At 39.9% G+C, this 20,850-nt stretch overlaps 3 protein-coding genes across 3 annotated transcripts; 2 read left to right on the top strand and 1 right to left on the bottom strand.

Annotated features, from left to right (window-relative positions):
* Positions 1 to 291: 291 nt before the first annotated feature.
* On the top strand, positions 292 to 4,095 carry LOC113145810 (agmatinase, mitochondrial-like). Its single transcript, XM_026332898.1, has 7 exons — positions 292 to 670; positions 1,000 to 1,202; positions 1,358 to 1,406; positions 2,350 to 2,545; positions 3,294 to 3,473; positions 3,787 to 3,871; positions 3,960 to 4,095. Exons 1-7 carry the CDS (start codon positions 360 to 362, stop codon positions 4,031 to 4,033), a joined length of 1,098 nt encoding a protein of 365 aa, XP_026188683.1. The 5' UTR covers positions 292 to 359; the 3' UTR covers positions 4,034 to 4,095.
* A 5,607-nt stretch (positions 4,096 to 9,702) lies between these two features.
* Positions 9,703 to 12,380, bottom strand: LOC113146169 (tubulin alpha-1B chain). The gene is made up of 4 exons (XM_026333478.1): positions 12,270 to 12,380; positions 11,053 to 11,275; positions 10,820 to 10,968; positions 9,703 to 10,705 (listed from the first exon to the last, which is right to left on the bottom strand). Exons 1-4 carry the CDS (start codon positions 12,270 to 12,272, stop codon positions 9,725 to 9,727), a joined length of 1,356 nt encoding a protein of 451 aa, XP_026189263.1. The 5' UTR covers positions 12,273 to 12,380; the 3' UTR covers positions 9,703 to 9,724.
* Positions 12,381 to 12,976: 596 nt separating this feature from the next.
* Positions 12,977 to 16,769, top strand: LOC113145045 (agmatinase, mitochondrial-like). Its single transcript, XM_026331372.2, has 7 exons — positions 12,977 to 13,341; positions 13,671 to 13,873; positions 14,029 to 14,077; positions 15,007 to 15,202; positions 15,656 to 15,835; positions 16,139 to 16,223; positions 16,312 to 16,769. Exons 1-7 carry the CDS (start codon positions 13,031 to 13,033, stop codon positions 16,383 to 16,385), a joined length of 1,098 nt encoding a protein of 365 aa, XP_026187157.1. The 5' UTR covers positions 12,977 to 13,030; the 3' UTR covers positions 16,386 to 16,769.
* The last annotated feature ends 4,081 nt before the right edge of the window (positions 16,770 to 20,850 follow it).

Below are 20,850 nucleotides of genomic sequence, written 5' to 3'. Positions count from 1 at the left end.
ACCAGTATTACATCAGGTTTGACAATGTGGCTACTTCCATCTACATCTCTACAGCTACTCCCTCCACCACCACCCCAGCAGTTGCTCCCTCCACCTCTGTTGCTGCTTCCTCCACCATTATTACCTCTACAGCTGTTCAGTCCACCATTACCTCTGAGGCACGAATTAGGGGAGAAAAGTGTTAAGAAGTTGCGACGCGCAGAATGCAAATACGCCGTGATGACGCCATTAATATGCTAATTAGATATTGCGTCATTTAGCGACATTTAGCTACTTTCCATTGAAAATAGTTGGCAGCACTGAGTCTTGTCTCAGCATTGCTCGCACACCTGCATATCAAGACTCAGAACGCTGCAGTAATGTTTGTTTCTTGGAGGAGCTTGAATATATGTCGCACTGTTATTTCTCCATATGCGGCAACGGACTTTTTCTCCGTACAGCGGCGACCAGCTGTGGCTGGGTGCAGCCTCAGACCGGGTCTGTGCACAAGTTCCCTCAGAGAGCTGTCAGGGAAGCCCTACAATGTGCCACCGAGCGCCGAGTTTGTCGCTCGGGTTTCGGGGATCCCCACCATGGCCAAGTTGCCTTACAAGGAGACCGCGGACGGGCTCGATGCGGCTTTTGTCGGTGTCCCGATTGATACCGGGACCTCCAACCGGCCTGGAGCAAGGTGTTGTTTTTTTTTCTGCAGCTGTTCAGTCACACTTTGTGTCACGTGCCTGCAACAGTCACTTTTGCTAACATATTTAGGTTATAAGTCATAGCGTCTGTTTTTTTTTCATGCTTTTTCTCTTTAGTAGAACATAGGACAGACATCAGTTTTAGAAGAAGGTGGCAATAATACAAATCTCCATTAAAAGTAAACACCCTGCATTCAAACCCACTTTGTAACAACACGAAAGTATTGAAATAACAAGCAGTCATGGTGTAGGTTGGCACTGATTGAAACGAAATGAATGTTTTCAGTTTTATGAAGGTTATTTCCCTTCCCCGCCACAGATTTGGTCCTCGTCAGATCAGAGTAGAGTCTGCCATGCTTAGGGCTTATAACAGTGGCACCAGGGCAGCTCCATACGAGTCCCTTGTGGTGGCTGATATCGGGGACGTCAATGTGAATGTGTATGACCTGAAAGACACCTGCAGACGCATCAGGGAGGCCTACAGAAAGATCCTGGCTGCTGGCTGCATCCCTCTGACAATGGGTGAGAACAACTACAGAAAGAAATTATTGATTGGTCCGACTATTAACGAGATAGACGAAATATAGTCAGGATAATGTTTTATAACTGTGCCCTTATAAACTTTGGAACATGCTGGATAAGAAGTTTTGATGTTAAGGAGACTTTGGTGTCTGCAGGTGGTGATCACACAATTGCATATCCTATTCTGCAAGCTGTTGCTGAGAAGTAAGTGGGTTCTGGATCCATGTTATCAGAAGTTTACATTGTCTGTACAGTTTAGATTTAAATAATGTGTCCCCAGTTAATGGATTAAAATATAATAGAATTGTAATAGAGATAAAACAGTTTTCAATTCTTATTTTGTCCAACCAGCAGCCCAAAACCCAAAGATATTTACACATTTTAAATGGAAAATTAGTAGTAAAGTCATTGGTGAACAAATCATCTCTTTTTTGACCAATAAACACACAGTGAATCTGGCCTAACAGATTTTTGCAGATCACCACCCCCTCTGGTTTGAGTATGAACTTTTGCCCTCATGCCGCAGGTACATGTTGCCTCAGATGAGGACCAAGAGAGACATTATATCTTTTGTCCCACAAAGTACTCAGCTGCTCAACAAACTCAGATAACTGTACTCAGCACCCTGCATTTTACATTGTGCTCGACCGACACTCCGAATGTTGCCATGTGACGTCTGTGGTTGTGTTTTATATTTTGTATATGTATTTGTTACGCTTTTTTACTCTTTACTGAGCTTCTGTGTCCTTATGCTGTGCTTGTTATACTGTCTTGTCTTCAGTATTTTGATTGTTTGTGTTTTTGCTCTTTTGGTGCAGGAAAAATTCCCTCTAGGGCAATAAATTCATTCCAATATTTAGTATATTTGGTTGGAAAAACAGCCAAAACAATTAATCAGTTGTAAAAATTTTTTTCTTCTCATGATCAACTAAACCCTTTTTAGCCCTAAATCAGTTATTTGTTTTACGTGATGAACTATACAACTTTTGTAAGATGATATATTCTTTGTAGATATAGCCACCAACATATAGGACAAAGCAGACCGAATCTAAATATAAGAAACTAGTGCAAAACCACTTTAACATGAACTGCCTCTTAATATTTTCATACACTGTATCTCTCAGTTAAGTCTGTGATGCTTTATCAGGCATGGCCCAATAGGTCTGGTCCATGTGGACGCTCATGCCGACACCAGCGATATGTTTTTGGGGGAAAAGATCGGACATGGGACACCTTTCAGACGCTGTGTGGAGGAAGGGCTACTGGACTGTAAGAGAGTGGTCCAGATCGGCCTTCGTGGTTCAGGCTACTCTGCAGATTCATATGAATGGAGCCGGGCCCAGGTACTCTACAGTGCCAGCATTCTGAGTTTACTGCATAGCTAGTGTTAAACAGTAAACAGTAAAAACACTAGCTTTATTATTCCTCATGAATCGTATATGATATTTGAAATATCCTGTTGTCATGGTAGCATCTTTTTGTGTCTGAATATGGAAGAAAAAGTTAATTCATAATTTCACCACCAGTTCTTGTTAGTAGGCCTGATTAGATTCATGTAAGGCTGCAGCAAATGAATATTATTATTAAAGGAGTATTATTTTTAAAAACTCCCAGTTCCCAGAATCCAAGCTAAGGTCTTCACATATCTTTTTTTATCACAGTCCAAAACCCATGATATTACATTTACTAAAATGATCAAATTGTTGTTGCTTGAAAAACGATTAAATGATCAATCAGGATAGCAAATTTTCTTTTGTTCAACTGACAGATTTAATCAGCAGAGTAAGGCACTAGAATAATTTGCTGCAAATCAACTTCTACAACATCTTTACCTTCACATTAAGCATGTCGGTGTAGTATTGGCAACAAATTAACAACAAATAGATTTTTTCAGCGTACCTGGTTTTGGTTGTTTATATTATGGCATTAGAAATCTTTGTCTTTTTTAATAGTTGGTATATTGGTATATTGCCATAGCAGGAAAAGCACAGGTGTGTCAAAAAACATTAACAATGTTCACAATTCCAGAAACCTGCAGCTGATGCAGTTAATTGTCTTTAAACAAACGCTCTGTATTTGTATATTGTGCAGGGTTTCCGTGTGGTCCAAGTGGAAGAGTGCTGGTTAAAATCTCTTGCACCTCTGATGGCTGAGGTCAGGGCTCAAATGGGCAGCGGGCCAGTATACCTCAGTTTTGACATCGATGCTCTTGACCCAGCGTTTGCCCCTGGGACAGGTGCCCCAGAGATAGCAGGTCTTACTGCCATCCAGGTAAATATAATGCGGCAGATTTGAATCCTTTTAAATGGTTTAAAAAGATGCTGAAACACAACTTAATTATTCCACTACTTCTGCAAATGTAATTTAATGATATGTACACACAGAAGAAAAATGTGAGTGCTGTTATTGAGGGTACTAAAATGAACAGGGCTTGTAAAAACGCACAGATGTAGATTACAGATTAAGATTACAGTAAAAATTGAAGATGTCACATGCTATTTTTTGACAGTAAGTGAATCTGATCAACCTATTTGCCTTAGTTTTTTGTATGAACATTAATTATTTTTTTCTGGGTTTGAATTAGGGACTTGAAATTATCCGGGGCTGCCGAGGTCTGAATCTTGTTGGATGTGATCTAGTGGAGGTGTCTCCACCTTATGACACCACAGGTACTTGACACATTTCACTCTCATTGAAATGTATAGACACATGTTTTAAAGCCATTATATATATAATGTATTTCTGTTTCTTTAACAGGGAATACTGCACTGACTGGTGCCAACCTCCTGTTTGAAATGTTGTGTGTCCTACCAAAAGTTAAATATTACTGATGAGAATAGATGACATAGAGCAGGACACATAGTTTGTTAGTAACACAGACCCATTGCAACCATATCTTTAATTGTTTAACCTGAAACACCTTACAACAGCAGGTATCATTTGCAATTTACTAAAAAAATATTAGTAAAAGTTTTGTGTCATAATGACCGTGTTGATAAATTTATGTGTTAAGTGTATCATTTAATTTGTATAGTTTTTAAATTACGGGTAATGATTCTGGTAAGTTTCTGTATATTCACATCACAGATGGAGCAGATTAGAATAATTCATGATTTAAAATGTAGCAGATATTACACTGAAATGTTGGTATGCTCTACCTTAACTACCAGCATTCACAGCTCCAAAGGGTAAACCTAAAGTTTTACAACAGCCAACACTGTCTAGAACATTAAGTGTTCTCATAGGGAAACATTTGTCTTAGTCCTTTATATAAAGACGACCTACGCTCCTAGGTTTCTAGAAAATGCCTGGTTGTTTTACTGTCCACTGCAACTTAACAAGGGGGCAAAGGTCAATTTGACTATAACTTTCCCTTTCAGGGATTGTATTCATATCACACAACATGACTATAATACCTTTAGATTTACAAGAAGTCTAAATTAAGATGTGCTTGAACTAGACCCTCAGTGGTCTCCCACCAAAATAACTAAAGTAATCTGTCCAAATAACAGTAATTCAGAACAAGGTTCAACAAAACATTTCCTCAGGCCTAACCATTCTGCTGAGGCTTGTTTGCCTTATGCTGCCTCAATGTCTACTACATCTTTGCTGCGGGAGAAGGTTTTTTACAAACTGCCTATGTCAGCTATGTAACAGAGATAGCATGAACCCACATGGGTAGTGTGTGTGTGTGTGTGAGTATGTGTGTCATATTAACAGTATGGCAGCAACACATCGTACACAAAATCAAAGGTACCTTGTTTTTGAAGGTTCCATGTTCTAATCCCGCACAACTCCAGGTTCCTCCCAAAATCCACACACACAAAGGTAAGGATTATTAGTAGCTTCAAATTAGGTGTGACTGTGAGTGTTTGTCTCTATGTGTCAGACCCTGCTTGCCCCGAGTCAGCTGGGATCGGCCCCAAACTGGGATCTAAGTTTGTTTTTGTAAATCAAACTGTTATCTCAAAATTTCAACATATCAAACAGGAACTGTCCACTTTACATAAGAGGGGTTATTCCCATTATGGCAGCTCTCCCATGCTGTCTAATCAGTGTGATGTAAGACAAGTTCAGTATTCTTTTGTTCCCTTAGAGTAATGAGCAATGATTGCAGTAAAGAAATCAACAAATGTTCATTTGTCAGTGAAAGTTGTTGCATAACCTGCAGATTAGAATAATGCATAATTTAAAATGTAACAGATATTGCACTGAAATGTTGGTATGGTAGGTTCCAGCAGATCCCCATCACCCTGGTTTAGGAATAAGTGGGTATAGATGATGGATGGATGGATGTTGGTATGGTCTACCTTAACTACCAGCATTCACATCTCCAAACGGTAAACCTAAACTTTTACAACAGTCAACACTGTCTAGAACTTTAAGTGCTCTCATAGGAGAACATTTGTCTTAGGCTTTTATATAAAGAAGACCTAGGCTCCTAGGTTTCTAGAAAATGCCTGGTTGTTTTACTGTCCACTGTAATCTAAACCAGGGGGCAAAGGTCAACTTGACAATAACTTTCCCTTTCATGGACTGTATTAATACCACACAACATGACTATAATACCTTATTCTTATTCTCATAATCTTATTCTCTGTGACTGATTCATTATAACTGAGTTTTCGAGAGTCAGCAAAATCAACAAAATATTCAATTTGCTGTTATGAATTGGTGGTGTGACGATGAAGGAGGAGAGGAGAGGACCCAAGTGCAAAACACAAAGGCTTTATTAGCCTGGACTCACCAGGCACAGGCAAGAAATCACTAACACCACTCAGCGTTCAGGACACAAAGCAAAGAAACTGGAGATGGGCGAAAAGCTCTCCTTAGACAAACATAAACACATATAATACTCCGACAACAAACAAAGGAAAAGAGGGAGTATATATATATAACTAATAAACACAAAGCTACCTGGGACAAGAGAAAACAGGAAACTAACCAAAATAAAAGTCGGACCAGAAACAGAAACAACCACATCATAACATTTGCACTTTGTAATTAAAAGGTCATGTTGTAATATACATATGTTAACAAAATGTGGTTCTGTGCAGTTATTCAGTGTAAATGAGGGTAGAAATAAGGAAATATATGACCCACATATTAATTTTAATGAAAGGAAGTGGGTGAAAAAAAACACTTAAAATGGTTCAGACTCCAAGGGCATTGACACCAAATGAGAGCGGAAACATTTCATAGTCTGATCTGTTGTTCATTGTCACAGCTGTTTTCTGCAGCTGCATAGTCCAACTCCATATATAAGGTATATAAGCTATGACCAGAGGAGAGAGAACAGGTGAAATCAATTATGTAGTCAAGTGAGTGAAGATGAGTAGGAAACCAAACCAAAAATGGGTTTTCAAAATAAGAGCGAGAGACAGGAAGTATCATCACACGCATAAGCCAACGTATACACGCTTATATACTTACACATACACATGCATACATAAATACAATAAATACAATAAAACATAAAAGAGCATATGAAATACTAAGACCTAGTTCATTCAGCTAAAAAAGCTAAAAATTGCCCGGTTCTGCTGGAGGTTTTTTCTTCCGTTAAAGGGAGTTTTTCCTCTCCACTGTTGCCAAGTGCTTGCTCATAAGGGAATTGTTCGTGGTTTTTTTGTTTTTGTAAAGTGCCTTGAGGTGATTTTGATTGTGATTTTGCGCTATACAAATAAAATTGAATTGAATTGAATTGAATTGAATTGAATTGAATTGAATGCATTAAAAGCCACTGTAAAAAGGTATGTCTTCAACCTGGATTTAAAAACATCAATTGCCTGTGCAGCTCAGATAGTCAGGGGCAGACTATTCCAAAGCCTGGGACCTGCCACAGAGAAAGCTCTATCACCTATGGTTTTGATCTTGGTTCTTGGGATAGATAAAAGAAATAGTGTAGAGGACCTCATTGTTCTGGTTGGGGCATATTCAGTTAGCAGCTCCAAAAGATAAGAGGGAGCGAGACAATTAAAACATTAATGACCCCCCCCCCCATCATCATTATAATACTATTGATTAATGCATCTTTTTATGATTTTAATGATTTTGAAATTACATATTACATTGTAGGCTGAACACATTTTACTTTTTCATTGGTTGCATTCCATTCTCCTAATTGCACAAGTCTGGTAATAGTAATAGAGAACCAAGAGTTTTATATGTCACACTCCAATGTTATTTTTCTTATTCTGTAGCGCCCTAGTGCCTGCGTAGCTGCGAACATGCTACATCTCAGCCTCTGGGGACGAAACGCCCTGGCCAATCAGGACAGCACTGGCATGAAGAAGGTAACTGATTGGTTGCTGTGCCACTCTGCCGTGGTTTTCCTTACAGGCTGTGGTGGAGGCAGAGCTTCAGAGGAGCTTCCTGTCTAACCTGGAGGACCTGCGCACTGCTGTGGGATTCCTGCTGTATGGGCATCAGCGTCAGGCCTGCATCGTGTCCGCCTAGATCTGATGCATGAGTAGGAGTTTGCTTCTAGTGCCCCTAATGCAAACATGTCTTGTATGCATTGCATCATGGACTATAGGGTTTGCTCTTGGTATCTTTGTCTACTTTACTGACTTTTCTCTTTTTCTTAATGCTGTTTCTCAGTAGCAGCAAATTACATTATGCTAGAAATGCTGTAGTATTTCTGTGGTTGGTGTGAATATTTTCTTATAGAATCTTTAATGCACTTTCCTGTCATGAGGTGGCAGTACTGGCCACCCTGTTACCTCCTGTATCTCTCTCCTTTTTCCCTATGTGTGTTGTTCTGTCTCGTCCAGTTGGTTACTTGCAGGTGCGTCGCCGGAGACTGGGAGGCGCTGATGAGCCCCACCTGTGACTTACCTTAACCAATGACCATAAAAGACCCGGATCTTCACAACTACAGCGTCAGTTTGTCCGTTTACCGACGCGGTAGTGGATTTATAGTTTCCTGAGCTACTCGTTGTTGTTTGATTGCTTACTTACCTTGTTTCTTGGTCTCTCTCCGATCGTCCGCCTCCTGGTGAAGCTGGCGTTCCTGCTGCTTGCGGATTGAACCTTGCACCTCCTGAGTTCCTGTTCTTACCTGGAGTTCCTTTGTGCCCTCATTAGTTCTCCAGTGATTTTCTGTATAATAAACTCTTGGTGAATTTGCACTTGGGACCAGTTCTCATTCAACATTTCTAGATCTTTGCAAGGCACTTATACAGTTATTTTACCTGTGTGAACTGATTTAGGTGAAGGGCAATGCAGATAGTTTACATTAAAATTATAATACACTACTAAACAGACTCTATTGTGTAGGGTAGGGTTTATACATTCATAGGTAACACACAACTTGCATGTGTTTGTGAGTGTCACTCACAAACAGGTGTTTGTGAGTGTCTGTGCAAAGATGCAAGCCAAAAAAATAATTTATGGATTTTGTTCTTTTTGTGGTGTGCACTTGCTCAGAGCCACTGTCATGAATTACTGGTGTTGGTTTGTTGCACAGCTTATGTATAATACCTATTATTTTCTGGTAAATTACCTATTATTTTCTGGTAAATTACTTTGAATTATTTAACTAGAGTCACTTAAACTTACATTATCGTTATAATCATTATCAAAATGGTTTGTTCTTGTCCATGTAATCAGTAGGATACAAGATAAAGTGTATATTTTAACCTTGTCATGACTCCCTTTTTGGACTTCCTGCTGAGGACTCTTATTTTTTTTCCAGCTCATGTTTTCTCCCTCTTGGGTTCCTCAGTAGCTTTTCGTTAATTTACCTGATTAGTTTCACCTTTGGTTTGCTCCCTATAAATACTTCCCTGTTTCTTTTGTGTTTGGTTGGAGCATTGTCAATGACATTAAGGGCTTTGAGACTATTGACATTGAGAAACTTATGTTACCTGTGAGTGTGTTTTCATGTTTTTCCCTTTGCCCTGGTGATCCCAGGAGGATTCAATAAAGCTCCTTTTTTCCCTGCATTGGGTCCAACGCCTCTCCTTCTCTCCAGCTCACCACCGTCACGTAACAAAACTAAAGATATTGAGGAATATATTGACTTTAGAAAGATTTTTGGGGGGTGTTTCAGAATAAAAGTATCTGTCTGAAAAGAGATAACAGTGACTTTTATTTTTTTAAAACCCATCTTGTTTCTAATATCTGTGAGTAATGTGAATTGATGCTAATTTGAGAAACAAGAAAAATTGACTTCCTTATAATTAATTATAATAAAAAAAACAAAAATGAAAAGACAAAAACAAAATGAACAGATTTTATCTTGTGGAAACCATTGGTTCCTCCTCTGATGACATCTGTTGGTATAGCATTTAGTATTTTATATTTGGGAAGGAGAAATAACCTGCAACTAATGGTAAAAGTAAAAAATGTTTTGGCAAAATAACACAAAAGTTCAATTTCCTTTAAAGAAACTTTATTTAGGACAGAGTGAATTTTTTTTACTCTGAACATTATAGACAAAGATTTCTGTTTGTAATGTATTTAGTAACATTTTGGAAATTAACTGTGCCCTGCTTAACTAGTTCCTTTATTATCTTTTAATACTCCTCTCCTTCCTCCTCTCCCTCTCCCTCAATAGAGTCGACTCCGACCTCTTCATAATCCTTCTCCAGAGCAGCCATGTCCTCTCTGGCCTCAGAGAACTCTCCCTCTTCCATACCCTCACCCACATACCAGTGAACAAATGCACGCTTAGCGTACATCAGATCAAACTTGTGGTCAAGCCGAGCCCAGGCCTCTGCAATAGCAGTGGTGTTGCTCAACATGCACACAGCCCTCTGGACTTTGGCCAGGTCTCCACCAGGAACTACAGTGGGAGGCTGGTAGTTGATGCCAACCTTGAAACCAGTGGGGCACCAGTCCACAAACTGGATGGATCGCTTGGTTTTGATGGTGGCAATGGCTGCGTTCACATCTTTGGGCACCACATCACCACGATACAAAAGGCAGCAAGCCATATACTTGCCGTGGCGAGGGTCACATTTCACCATCTGATTGGCTGGCTCAAAGCATGCATTTGTGATCTCAGCCACTGAGAGCTGCTCATGGTAAGCTTTCTCAGCAGAGATGACAGGGGCATAAGTGGCCAGTGGGAAGTGGATACGGGGATATGGCACCAAGTTGGTCTGGAATTCTGTCAGATCAACATTGAGGGCACCATCAAAACGAAGGGAAGCAGTGATGGAGGACACAATCTGACTGATCAACCTGTTCAGGTTGGTGTAGGTAGGACGCTCGATATCAAGGTTCCTACGACAGATATCATAGATGGCCTCATTATCTACCATGAAGGCACAGTCAGAGTGCTCTAGGGTGGTGTGGGTGGTCAGGATGGAGTTGTAGGGCTCCACCACAGCAGTGGAGACTTGGGGAGCTGGGTAGATAGAGAACTCCAGCTTGGACTTCTTGCCATAGTCGACAGAGAGACGCTCCATCAGCAGGGAGGTGAAACCAGAACCAGTGCCACCTCCGAAGCTGTGGAAAACCAGAAAGCCCTGAAGACCAGTGCACTGGTCGGCCTGAGGACAGACAGACAGTGACACTGAGTCAATTTATCAGACACAGTGGTTCACTTTTAATTAGGATATTTCAGTTTATATTAGGAACAAACTCCTCCTGATAAAGTTACCCACCAGTTTGCGGATCCTGTCCAGCACCAGGTCAATGATCTCTTTGCCAATGGTGTAGTGTCCACGGGCATAGTTGTTGGCAGCATCCTCCTTACCGGTGATCAGCTGCTCAGGGTGGAACAGCTGGCGGTAGGTCCCAGTGCGCACCTCATCTGAAGACACAGGGAAAATCAGAAATAACTCAAGGGTTTGAAAAAACTAAATCAAGAGGTAACTTTATATTTCTGAGTGGTTACCAATGACAGTGGGCTCCAGGTCCACAAAAACAGCTCTGGGAACGTGTTTTCCAGCTCCAGTCTCACTAAAGAAGGTGTTGAAGGAATCATCTCCTCCTCCAATGGTCTTATCACTGGGCATTTGTCCATCTGGCTGAATCCCATGTTCCAGGCAGTAAAGCTCCCAGCAGGCATTGCCAATCTGGACACCGGCCTGACCAACGTGGATGGAGATACACTCACGCTGGGATGCAGAGAAAGAAGATTTGGATTAAGATGTACATCTGACATAAGAAGATGAATTTATAAGGAACGAATCACATGCAAAACTGAGAGAACTGGACCTTTCAAACCCAGGTTCTTTAAAATCAAAAGGTGCTTCTTTTTTTTCACCTTTAGACAGACATTAAATGAATTGCAAAAATGCAAAGTATCATAGACACCACAAATAATTCTGTCACCTTTTCCCACATGACAAGTGATGGTGTCGATGAGCGTAAAGTGTTTCAATTCATTCTTACCATGAGCATGCATCATTTATTTTACTGGAGCTGTGCATTTTTAGCTGCGACATTAGTGTCTAGTGCGCACTGGATTACTGTAGGGAGGGGATTATCTAGGCCAGGCATGTTGCAGTGTGCTGTCCCCTTAAAAAAACCACATGAAGTACATCCACTGAGGTTTTGTCCAATGAAATTTCTAATTTATTCTATTTTTTGTAGCCTATAATAAATAGAGATCTTAAGGGTGGCCTAGGTTTATGTAATTCAGTCAGAGAGATTTATAATGTCATATAAAATTATCTTTAGAACAAAGAACTGAATTGATGGAATGTACTACTATATAGGAGCTGCATAAAAAGCCAGAAATCATATTGACAGGCTCATAACAAAGCTAGCCAGTTGAGAAGCAATAACATCTAAGATCATTTAGACGAGTTAGGTGAGAAGAGGATCTGGCGTTTTATGCGCAGAAATGCATAAGATTACATTGTAAAAAACTGAAAACCTAGCTCATTTGTAGGTGTTTGACAGGAGACATACTGCCAACCAGGAAATGTATAGCCTGAAAGACTAAAGGTTATATTAAAGGTTATATTAAAATGAGAAAGCGGTAAGGTTGGGAAAATGTTATATGAGCGACCCACTTTCTTCACCTTCCCTTTTCATATGGGTTATGCAATTGAAACAGCAAATCTACAGAAAAATGTTAGAAATTGAATTCAATATTGTACTTACCATGATGTCTTGCCGATATTATTCAATGTGTGTGAGGAGTTTGCGTGTGAGATGTGCGACGTCTGAAGCTGATCTGGGGATGCACTGCACCACACCACACCACACCACACCACACCACTAGGGGTACACAGCCCAACCATGCAGCGTATTATGTGTGTTAATAAGAGGTGGAAATGACAGCATCCATGTTCTAGATGCAATACAACACTAAAGAAAACATATTTTATGTTATTACGACGGTGTTTTATTTTATTATGCTTTTTAGTTTAGCCCGGCAGCTTCTAATTGTGGCCGTCTAACATGGGAATATTAATAACATTAAACAGAAACCATATTTCTTCTAAATCATCTACGACATGCTGGAAATGCTACTCAGGAGTAAGTCAAGTGGCCTTTTTTCTCACACACAGTTGGTTTGGACCTGTTGTTTTTTGCTCTCCCCTCCCACATGCTCCCCTACGTGGACTTGCCCATGCTGCCTTCACTGCTAACAAACACCTCGTAAAGTTGAAAATCAGAAGTATGACCCTACAAACAAATAGCAGATTTATATCGCACATTTATCGCGGTGCCATATATACATATTTTGGATGACCAGAGGCAACAGTCACAACAAAATATAAGCATTTAAACTGGCCCGGAGTACTTTTTTGTGAGCCATTGAAATGTTACGGACTTAAAAGAAAACGCTTAAAGTAGTCCTTGAAGCGTTTGCAACACTGCTCACACACGCTCATTTCAAGACTCAGAACGCTGCAGTAATGTTTGTTTCTTGGAGGAGTTTGAATATATGTCGCACTGTTATTTCTCCATATGCGGCAACGGACTTTTTCTCCGTACAGCGGCGACCAGCTGTGGCTGGGTGCAGCCTCAGACCGGGTCTGTGCACAAGTTCCCTCAGAGAGCTGTCAGGGAAGCCCTACAATGTGCCACCGAGCGCCGAGTTTGTCGCTCGGGTTTCGGGGATCCCCACCATGGCCAAGTTGCCTTACAAGGAGACCGCGGACGGGCTCGATGCGGCTTTTGTCGGTGTCCCGATTGATACCGGGACCTCCAACCGGCCTGGAGCAAGGTGTTGTTTTTTTTTCTGCAGCTGTTCAGTCACACTTTGTGTCACGTGCCTGCAACAGTCACTTTTGCTAACATATTTAGGTTATAAGTCATAGCGTCTGTTTTTTTTTCATGCTTTTTCTCTTTAGTAGAACATAAGACAGACATCAGTTTTAGAAGAAGGTGGCAATAATACAAATCTCCATTAAAAGTAAACACCCTGCATTCAAACCCACTTTGTAACAACACGAAAGTATTGAAATAACAAGCAGTCATGGTGTAGGTTGGCACTGATTGAAACGAAATGAATGTTTTCAGTTTTATGAAGGTCATTTCCCTTCCCCGCCACAGATTTGGTCCTCGTCAGATCAGAGTAGAGTCTGCCATGCTAAGGGCTTATAACAGTGGCACCAGGGCAGCTCCATACGAGTCCCTTGTGGTGGCTGATATCGGGGACGTCAATGTGAATGTGTATGACCTGAAAGACACCTGCAGACGCATCAGGGAGGCCTACAGAAAGATCCTGGCTGCTGGCTGCATCCCTCTGACAATGGGTGAGAACAACTACAGAAAGAAATTATTGATTGGTCCGACTATTAACGAGATAGACGAAATATAGTCAGGATAATGTTTTATAACTGTGCCCTTATAAACTTTGGAACATGCTCGATAAGAAGTTTTGATGTTAAGGAGACTTTGGTGTCTGCAGGTGGCGATCACACAATTGCATATCCTATTCTGCAAGCTGTTGCTGAGAAGTAAGTGGGTTCTGGATCCATGTTATCAGAAGTTTACATTGTCTGTACAGTTTAGATTTAAATAATGTGTCCCCAGTTAATGGATTAAAATATAATAGAATTGTAATAGAGATAAAACAGTTTTCAATTCTTATTTTGTCCAACCAGCAGCCCAAAACCCAAAGATATTTACACATTTTAAATGATTGAAAAGCATGACAAGCAGCCAGAGAATATTGGACAAGGTGGTGAAAATTAGTAGTAAAATCATTGGTGAACAAATCATCTCTTTTTTGACCAATAAACACAGTGAATCTGGCCTAACACATTTTTGCAGATCACCACCCCCTCTGGTTTGAGTATGAACTTTTGCCCTCATGCCGCAGGTACATGTTGCCTCAGATTAGGACCAAGAGACACATCTTTTGTCCCACGAAGTACTCAGCTGCTCAACAAACTCAGAAAACTGTACTCAGCACCCTGCATTTTACATTGTACTCGACCAACACTCCAAATGTTACCATATGACACCTGTGGTTGTGTTTTATATTTTGTATGTGTATTTGTTATGCTTTTTTACTGTTTACTTCTGTGTCCTTGTGCTGTGTTTTGGTTCTTTTGGTGTAGGAAAAATTTCCTATGGGGCCATAAAGGTTTCATTCATTCCAATATTTAGTATTTTTTGTTGGAAAAACAGTCAAAATAATTAATCAGTTGTAAAAAATTTTAATCTTCTCATGATCAACTACACTTTTTTTTAGCCCTAAATCAGATATTTCATTGTTTTACTTGATGAACTATATTCTTTGAAGATATAGCCACCAACATATAGGACAAAGCAGAGACCCAAGCTAAATGTATGAAACTAGTGCAAAACCACTTTAACTTGAACTGCCTCTTAATATTTTCATATACTGTATCTCCCAGTTAAGTCTGTGATGCTTTATCAGGCATGGCCCAGTAGGTCTGGTCCATGTGGACGCTCATGCCGACACCAGCGATATGGTCTTGGGGGAAAAGATCGGACATGGGACACCTTTCAGACGCTGTGTGGAGGAAGGGCTACTGGACTGTAAGAGAGTGGTCCAGATCGGCCTTCGTGGTTCAGGCTACTCTGCAGATTCATATGAATGGAGCCGGGCCCAGGTACTCTACAGTGCCAGCATTCTGAGTTTACTGCATAGCTAGTGTTAGTAAAGAGTAAAATGAATGTTATGTCAATAAAATAATCAATCAGGATAGCAAATTTTCTTTTGTTCAACTGACAGATTTAATCAACGGAGTAAGGCACTAGAATAATTTGCTGAAAATCAACTTCTACAACATCTTTATCTTCACATTAAGCATGTTGGTGTAGTATAGGCAACAAATTAACATTAGATGAAAGACAGGTTTTTTCAGCGTACCTGGTTTTGGTTGTATATATTATAGTATTAGAAATCTTTGTCTTTTTTAATAGTAGGTATATTGGTATATTGCCATAGCAGGAAAAGCACAGGTGTGTCAAAAAAACATTAACAATGTTCACAATTCCAGAAACCTGCAGCTGATGCAGTTAATTGTCTTTAAACAAATGCTCTGTATTTGTATATTGTGCAGGGTTTCCGTGTGGTCCAAGTGGAAGAGTGCTGGTTAAAATCTCTTGCACCTCTGATGGCTGAAGTCAGGGCTCAAATGGGCAGCGGGCCAGTATACCTCAGTTTTGACATCGATGCTCTTGACCCAGGGTTTGCCCCTGGGACAGGCACCCCAGAGATAGCAGGGCTTACTGCCATCCAGGTAAATAAATGCAGCACATTTGAATCCTTCTAAATGGTTAAAAAGATGATGAGACACAACTTTTTTACTCAACTACTTCAGAAAATGTAATTTAATTCTCTGTACACACAGGAGGAAAATGTGAGTGTTGTTATTGATGGTATTAAAATGAACAGGGCTTGTAAAAAATGATACACAGATTAAGATTACAGTAAAAATTGAAGATGTCACATGCTATTTTTTGACAGTAAGTGAATCTGATCAACCTATTTGCCTTAGTTTTTTTGTATGAACATTAATTATTTTTTTCTGGGTTTGAATTAGGGACTTGAAATTATTCGGGGCTGCCGAGGTCTGAATCTTGTTGGATGTGATCTAGTGGAGGTGTCTCCACCTTATGACACCACAGGTACTTGACACATTTCACTCTCATTGAAATGTATAGACACATGTTTTAAAGCCATTATATATATACTGTATTTCTGTTTCTTTAACAGGGAATACTGCACTGACTGGTGCCAACCTCCTGTTTGAAATGTTGTGTGTCCTACCAAAAATTAAATATTACTGATGAGGATAGATGACGTAGAGCAGGACACAGTTTGTTAGCAACACAGACCCACTGCAACCACAACTTTATTCAATCAAGTCAAGTAACAGAAAGCATTTTAATACAACCTATTGGATGATACACTGTTGAAGAACTGAATCACCATACAACAGAACAAATCATTTGCAACTTGCTAAAAAAATATTAATAAAAGTTTTGTGTCATAATGATCATGTTGATAAGTTTGTGTTAATGTATCATTTAATTTGTATACTTTTTGAATTACAGGTAATGATTTTAGGAGGTTTCTGTATATTTACATCATACAATACAAACAAATTTATATTAATGACATTTTTACTACTTATGTTGAAAGTACAAATTAATAAACCGAGCATACACTAACTTTGGTGTAATTATATTGATGTATTGGGTCTACTGTAGATGACTGTAGATGTGCCACGTATATTAAGAATATACATGAAATATATACAGTATATGAATCATAGTACAGCTATGATTCATATACTGTATATATTTCACAGGAACACATCTACATCTGTACTTAGTACAGATAGTAGTGGATCCTGTTGCTGCAGACATCACACATAATAACTTCTTTAGTATTAGTAAAGTTAAATAGGAGAAACTCCTACAGTGCCTATAAAAAATATTCACTCCCCTTGGATGTTTTTCCCTTTTATTGATTTTATAAATCAATCATGGTCAATATAATTTGGCTTTTCCGACAAAAAAATCTCTTTACTGTCAAAGTGAAAACAGGTCTCTACAAAGTAATGTCAATTAAATAAAAATATGTAATGTGAAATAAGTGATTGCATAAATATTCACCCCCTTCAAGCTAGTATTTAGTAGATGCACCTTTGGCTGCACTGTGTCTGTGTGGATAGGTCTCAATCAAACTTGCCTTGTCAAGCCTAGCCACAAATTCTCTATTGGATTGAGATCTGGATTTTGACACAGCCACTCCAGAACATTCACCTTATTGTCTTTAAACCATTTCTGTGTAGCTTTCACTGTATCCTTTGGGTCCTTGTCTTGCTGGAAAATAAATATTCTCCCAAACCCCAAACTGTAGTTCTCTTGCAGACTGAATAAAATTATCCTCCAGGATTTTCCTATATTTTGCCCCATTCATTTTACACTGTACCTTTACAATCCTTTCAGGACAGGCTTCCAAGAAGAATCCCCACAGCATGATGCTGTCACCACTGTGCATGGTGTGTTTGTAGTGATGTGCAGTGTTTGGTGTCCACCAAACACAGCAATTTGTCTGATGGCCAAAAAGCACCATTTTGGTCTCATCAGACCAAAGAACTTTCTTCCACTTGACCATGGAGTCTCCCACATGTCCTTTGGCAAACTCTAATCAAGATTTAATATGAGTTGTCTTCAACATTATTTCACATTACATATCTTTATTTAATTGACAATTCTTTGTAGAGACCAGTTTTCACTTTGACATTAAAGACTTTTTGACTTTTTTAAAAATTTTCTTTTGTCAAAAAAGCCTAATTATATACACCATGATTGATTTATAAAATCAGCGGTAAAACATCCAAGAGCGTGACTACTTTTTACAGGAACTGTGCTTCCTAAATCTGTTGGATGTGTATTTAAATCTGCAATGTTTAAGTCCTGCAGTCCCGCCTATAATGCACTGCTTGTTTACGTTCTGCACCTGTAGGCGGCGCCAGGACATAAGACATGGATTAGCAGTGTGAAGAGGAAAGTAAATGGGAGAGTCCGGTGATTATTAAATGTCAGTCAGCCACATTTGAGGCTGAATGAACAATCCAACACACAAAAAATTGCCTTACCAAGACGCTCTTATTGTTGAGTGGATGTTGCAGAGCGAGAGAGCCACAGCCACCTACTGCGTCAACAGTGCCAGTGGCTGTGGCTACAGATGGAGCTCGGCCCTACTGTGCAGAGCGGCGTGAACGTTGGTTGACTTTTAAGTAGTTTATTGATGTCGATAGAAGTAAATGAAAACATTGTTTGTTGAAATCGTTTATACGGTATAGTCAAAGTCATGCTTCTTTTTGAATTAAAAAAGAAAAACATGAACTGTTAATGAAAGTGTAAAGTTAGAATGGTATTAATGACCTCTGTAATCCCACATCTCTTCTTCCTGACCAGTGGTTTTAGTGTAGTGACTTCTAGAGTCAGAGATGTGTGGTAGTGAAGGTAAACATGGTGGTGCAGGTTTATCAACATGGAGGCCTTCATGTACTGATGGTTTAAAGCAGCTGTGGACAACAGACACTGCAGGAATCATTCAACACACAGAGCTGCTTGCACTAGACCCTCAGATGTCTCCCACCAAAATAACTAATCTGTCCAAATAACAGTAATTCAGAACAAGTTTCAACAAAACATTTCCTCAGGCCTAACATTCTGCTGAGGCTCGTTTGCCCTATGTTGCCTTTATGTCTACTACAGCTTTGCTGCTGGAGAAGGTTTTTCACAAACTGCCTATGTCAGCTATGTAGCATAGACAGCATGAACCCACAAGGGTACTGTGTGTGTGTGTGTGTGTGTCATGTTAACTGTATGGCAGCAACACATAGTACACAAAATCAAAGGCACTTTGTTTTTTCCTTAACATGCGTTCTTTGATGAGCCAATTGTACCAGATGAGGACGTAACTAAGGAAGTGTCCAATTCAGCCGCACCCATAGGAGATGTATTGCATTCAGATGTACTTGTTTTAATTAACCAACATACCCAAAAGTAGATAAACAAATATGATGAAGATCTGTGTTGTAGCATAGGAACAGTAGGCCAGTGGTTAGCACTGAAGGTTCCATGTTCGAATCACACTTTTTCCCACCATCTACACACACAAAGGTTAGGAAGCTTGGTAGCTTCAAATTAGATGTGACTGTGAGTGTTTGTCTCTATGTGTCAGACCCAGCTTGTCCAGGGTCAGCTGGGATCGGCCCCAAACTGGGATCTAATATCGTGTTTGTAAATCAAACTGTTATCTCAATATTTCAGCATATATCAAACAGGAACTGTCTGCTTTACGTGAGGGGTTATTCCCATTATGGCAGCTCTCCCATGCTGTCTAATCAGTGTGATGTAAGACAAGCTCTGTTTTCTTTTGTTTCCTCAGAGTAATGAGCAATGATTGCAGTAACAAAAGAATGTTGGTGTGTTCTACCTTAACTACCAGCATTCACATCTCCAAAGGGTAAACCTAAAGTTTTACAACAGCCAACACTGTCCAGAACATTAAGTGTTCTCCTAGGGGAACATTTGTCTTAGTGCTTTAAATAAAGAAGACCTAGGCTCCTACGTTTCTGGGAAATGCCTGGTTGTTTTACTGTCCACTGTAATCTAAACAAGGGGGCAAAGGTCAACTTTTTCAATTCGTGGCTGTGGCTTACTGCAATGATTTTACTGTTTTTCTTCTTCTCAGTGACTGCCTAGACTGCCTGAGGACCATCAGTGCACTGAGCTTCCTTACCCTAACCCTCCCTTCCTTTCCCGTCTCTTCCTCTCGTCCCCCTTCACATGTTTATTCCACCATTGAATGTCACTAACCTTGCCTTGTGCTCTCTCTCTCTCCCCTAGTTTGTGCTCTCTCCCTCTCTCTCTGCTCTCTCTCTGTACCTTCTGCAGGTGCCCCTGGTCCTGGAGCTGTATATCGCTGATGTGCAGTTACTGTCGCCAAGTGCTTGCTCATAAGGGATTTGTTGGGTTTTTTGTTTTTGTGTTTTTTTGTGAAAAAAAAGACCATATAAAAAAGTTCAGACTCCAAGGGCGTTGACACAAACTGAGAGCGGAAACATTTCATATTCTGATATGTTGTTCATTGTCACAGCTGTTTTCTGCAGCTGCATAGTCCAACTCCATTTGGCATTACACACTGTGCTACACATACTCCAATGTAATACACTGAGCGGCCAGTGTTAGAGTGAGTCATCTGACATCTTCACCACCATACTTCATGACTGCTTCTAAAAATGTGAACAAATTACAAGCAAAACACCAAAAATGTTGAGGGCTATCCCAGCGTCAAGATATTATTAAATAATCCTGAGCTTAAGCCTCTCTGAAAGCCAGAGAGAATTTTGCTGTATAGCTTTTGTACTACATTATCTACAAACATTAATTTAGATCCTTTGAGCATTCGTTAAACAGTAGTGCACTTCACCAAACCTCTAAATACCAGTGTCTGTGAGTCAGAGGGCCTAGTCCATTTTAGCAGCACAGGAGTTGAAGACACGAAAGTATCCTAAACAGTTTGTTGGAGGGCACATTGGTTTTTGGATATGTAGTAATGGGTTGAGACACTTTTTAAAAAAAAAAAAACAAAAAACATGTTTGACACAATTTTTCCAGTACTTTTCTGGTGACCGGAGGCTGGGGAGTGGTCCTGGCAACACACCGCTGTGGTCAGTGTATACATTACTAGTATACATTCACAGTCGAAAAATGGAAAATATGTTTCTCC

Source organism: Mastacembelus armatus, chromosome 7 (genome assembly GCF_900324485.2).
Source record: "Mastacembelus armatus chromosome 7, fMasArm1.2, whole genome shotgun sequence".
NCBI classification, from domain to species: Eukaryota; Metazoa; Chordata; class Actinopteri; order Synbranchiformes; family Mastacembelidae; genus Mastacembelus; species Mastacembelus armatus.
This window is presented reverse-complemented; position numbering and strand designations above follow the sequence as displayed.

What these genes read in the sequence shown, in the direction of transcription:
- LOC113145810 (XM_026332898.1), top strand. Translation starts at nt 360, where the DNA reads ATGTTTGTTTCTTGGAGGAGCTTGAATATATGTCGCACTGTTATTTCT. An exon ending in CTGCATCCCTCTGACAATGG is followed by an intron (nt 1,203 to 1,357) that starts GTGAGAACAACT and finishes TGGTGTCTGCAG; the next exon opens with GTGGTGATCACACAATTGCA. An exon ending in CTGCAAGCTGTTGCTGAGAA is followed by an intron (nt 1,407 to 2,349) that starts GTAAGTGGGTTC and finishes ATGCTTTATCAG; the next exon opens with GCATGGCCCAATAGGTCTGG.
- LOC113146169 (XM_026333478.1), bottom strand. An exon ending in CCTGGAGCCCACTGTCATTG is followed by an intron (nt 10,969 to 11,052) that starts GTAACCACTCAG and finishes CTGTGTCTTCAG; the next exon opens with ATGAGGTGCGCACTGGGACC. An exon ending in TGGACAGGATCCGCAAACTG is followed by an intron (nt 10,706 to 10,819) that starts GTGGGTAACTTT and finishes GTCTGTCCTCAG; the next exon opens with GCCGACCAGTGCACTGGTCT.
- LOC113145045 (XM_026331372.2), top strand. Translation starts at nt 13,031, where the DNA reads ATGTTTGTTTCTTGGAGGAGTTTGAATATATGTCGCACTGTTATTTCT. An exon ending in TCCAACCGGCCTGGAGCAAG is followed by an intron (nt 13,342 to 13,670) that starts GTGTTGTTTTTT and finishes TCCCCGCCACAG; the next exon opens with ATTTGGTCCTCGTCAGATCA. An exon ending in CTGCAAGCTGTTGCTGAGAA is followed by an intron (nt 14,078 to 15,006) that starts GTAAGTGGGTTC and finishes ATGCTTTATCAG; the next exon opens with GCATGGCCCAGTAGGTCTGG.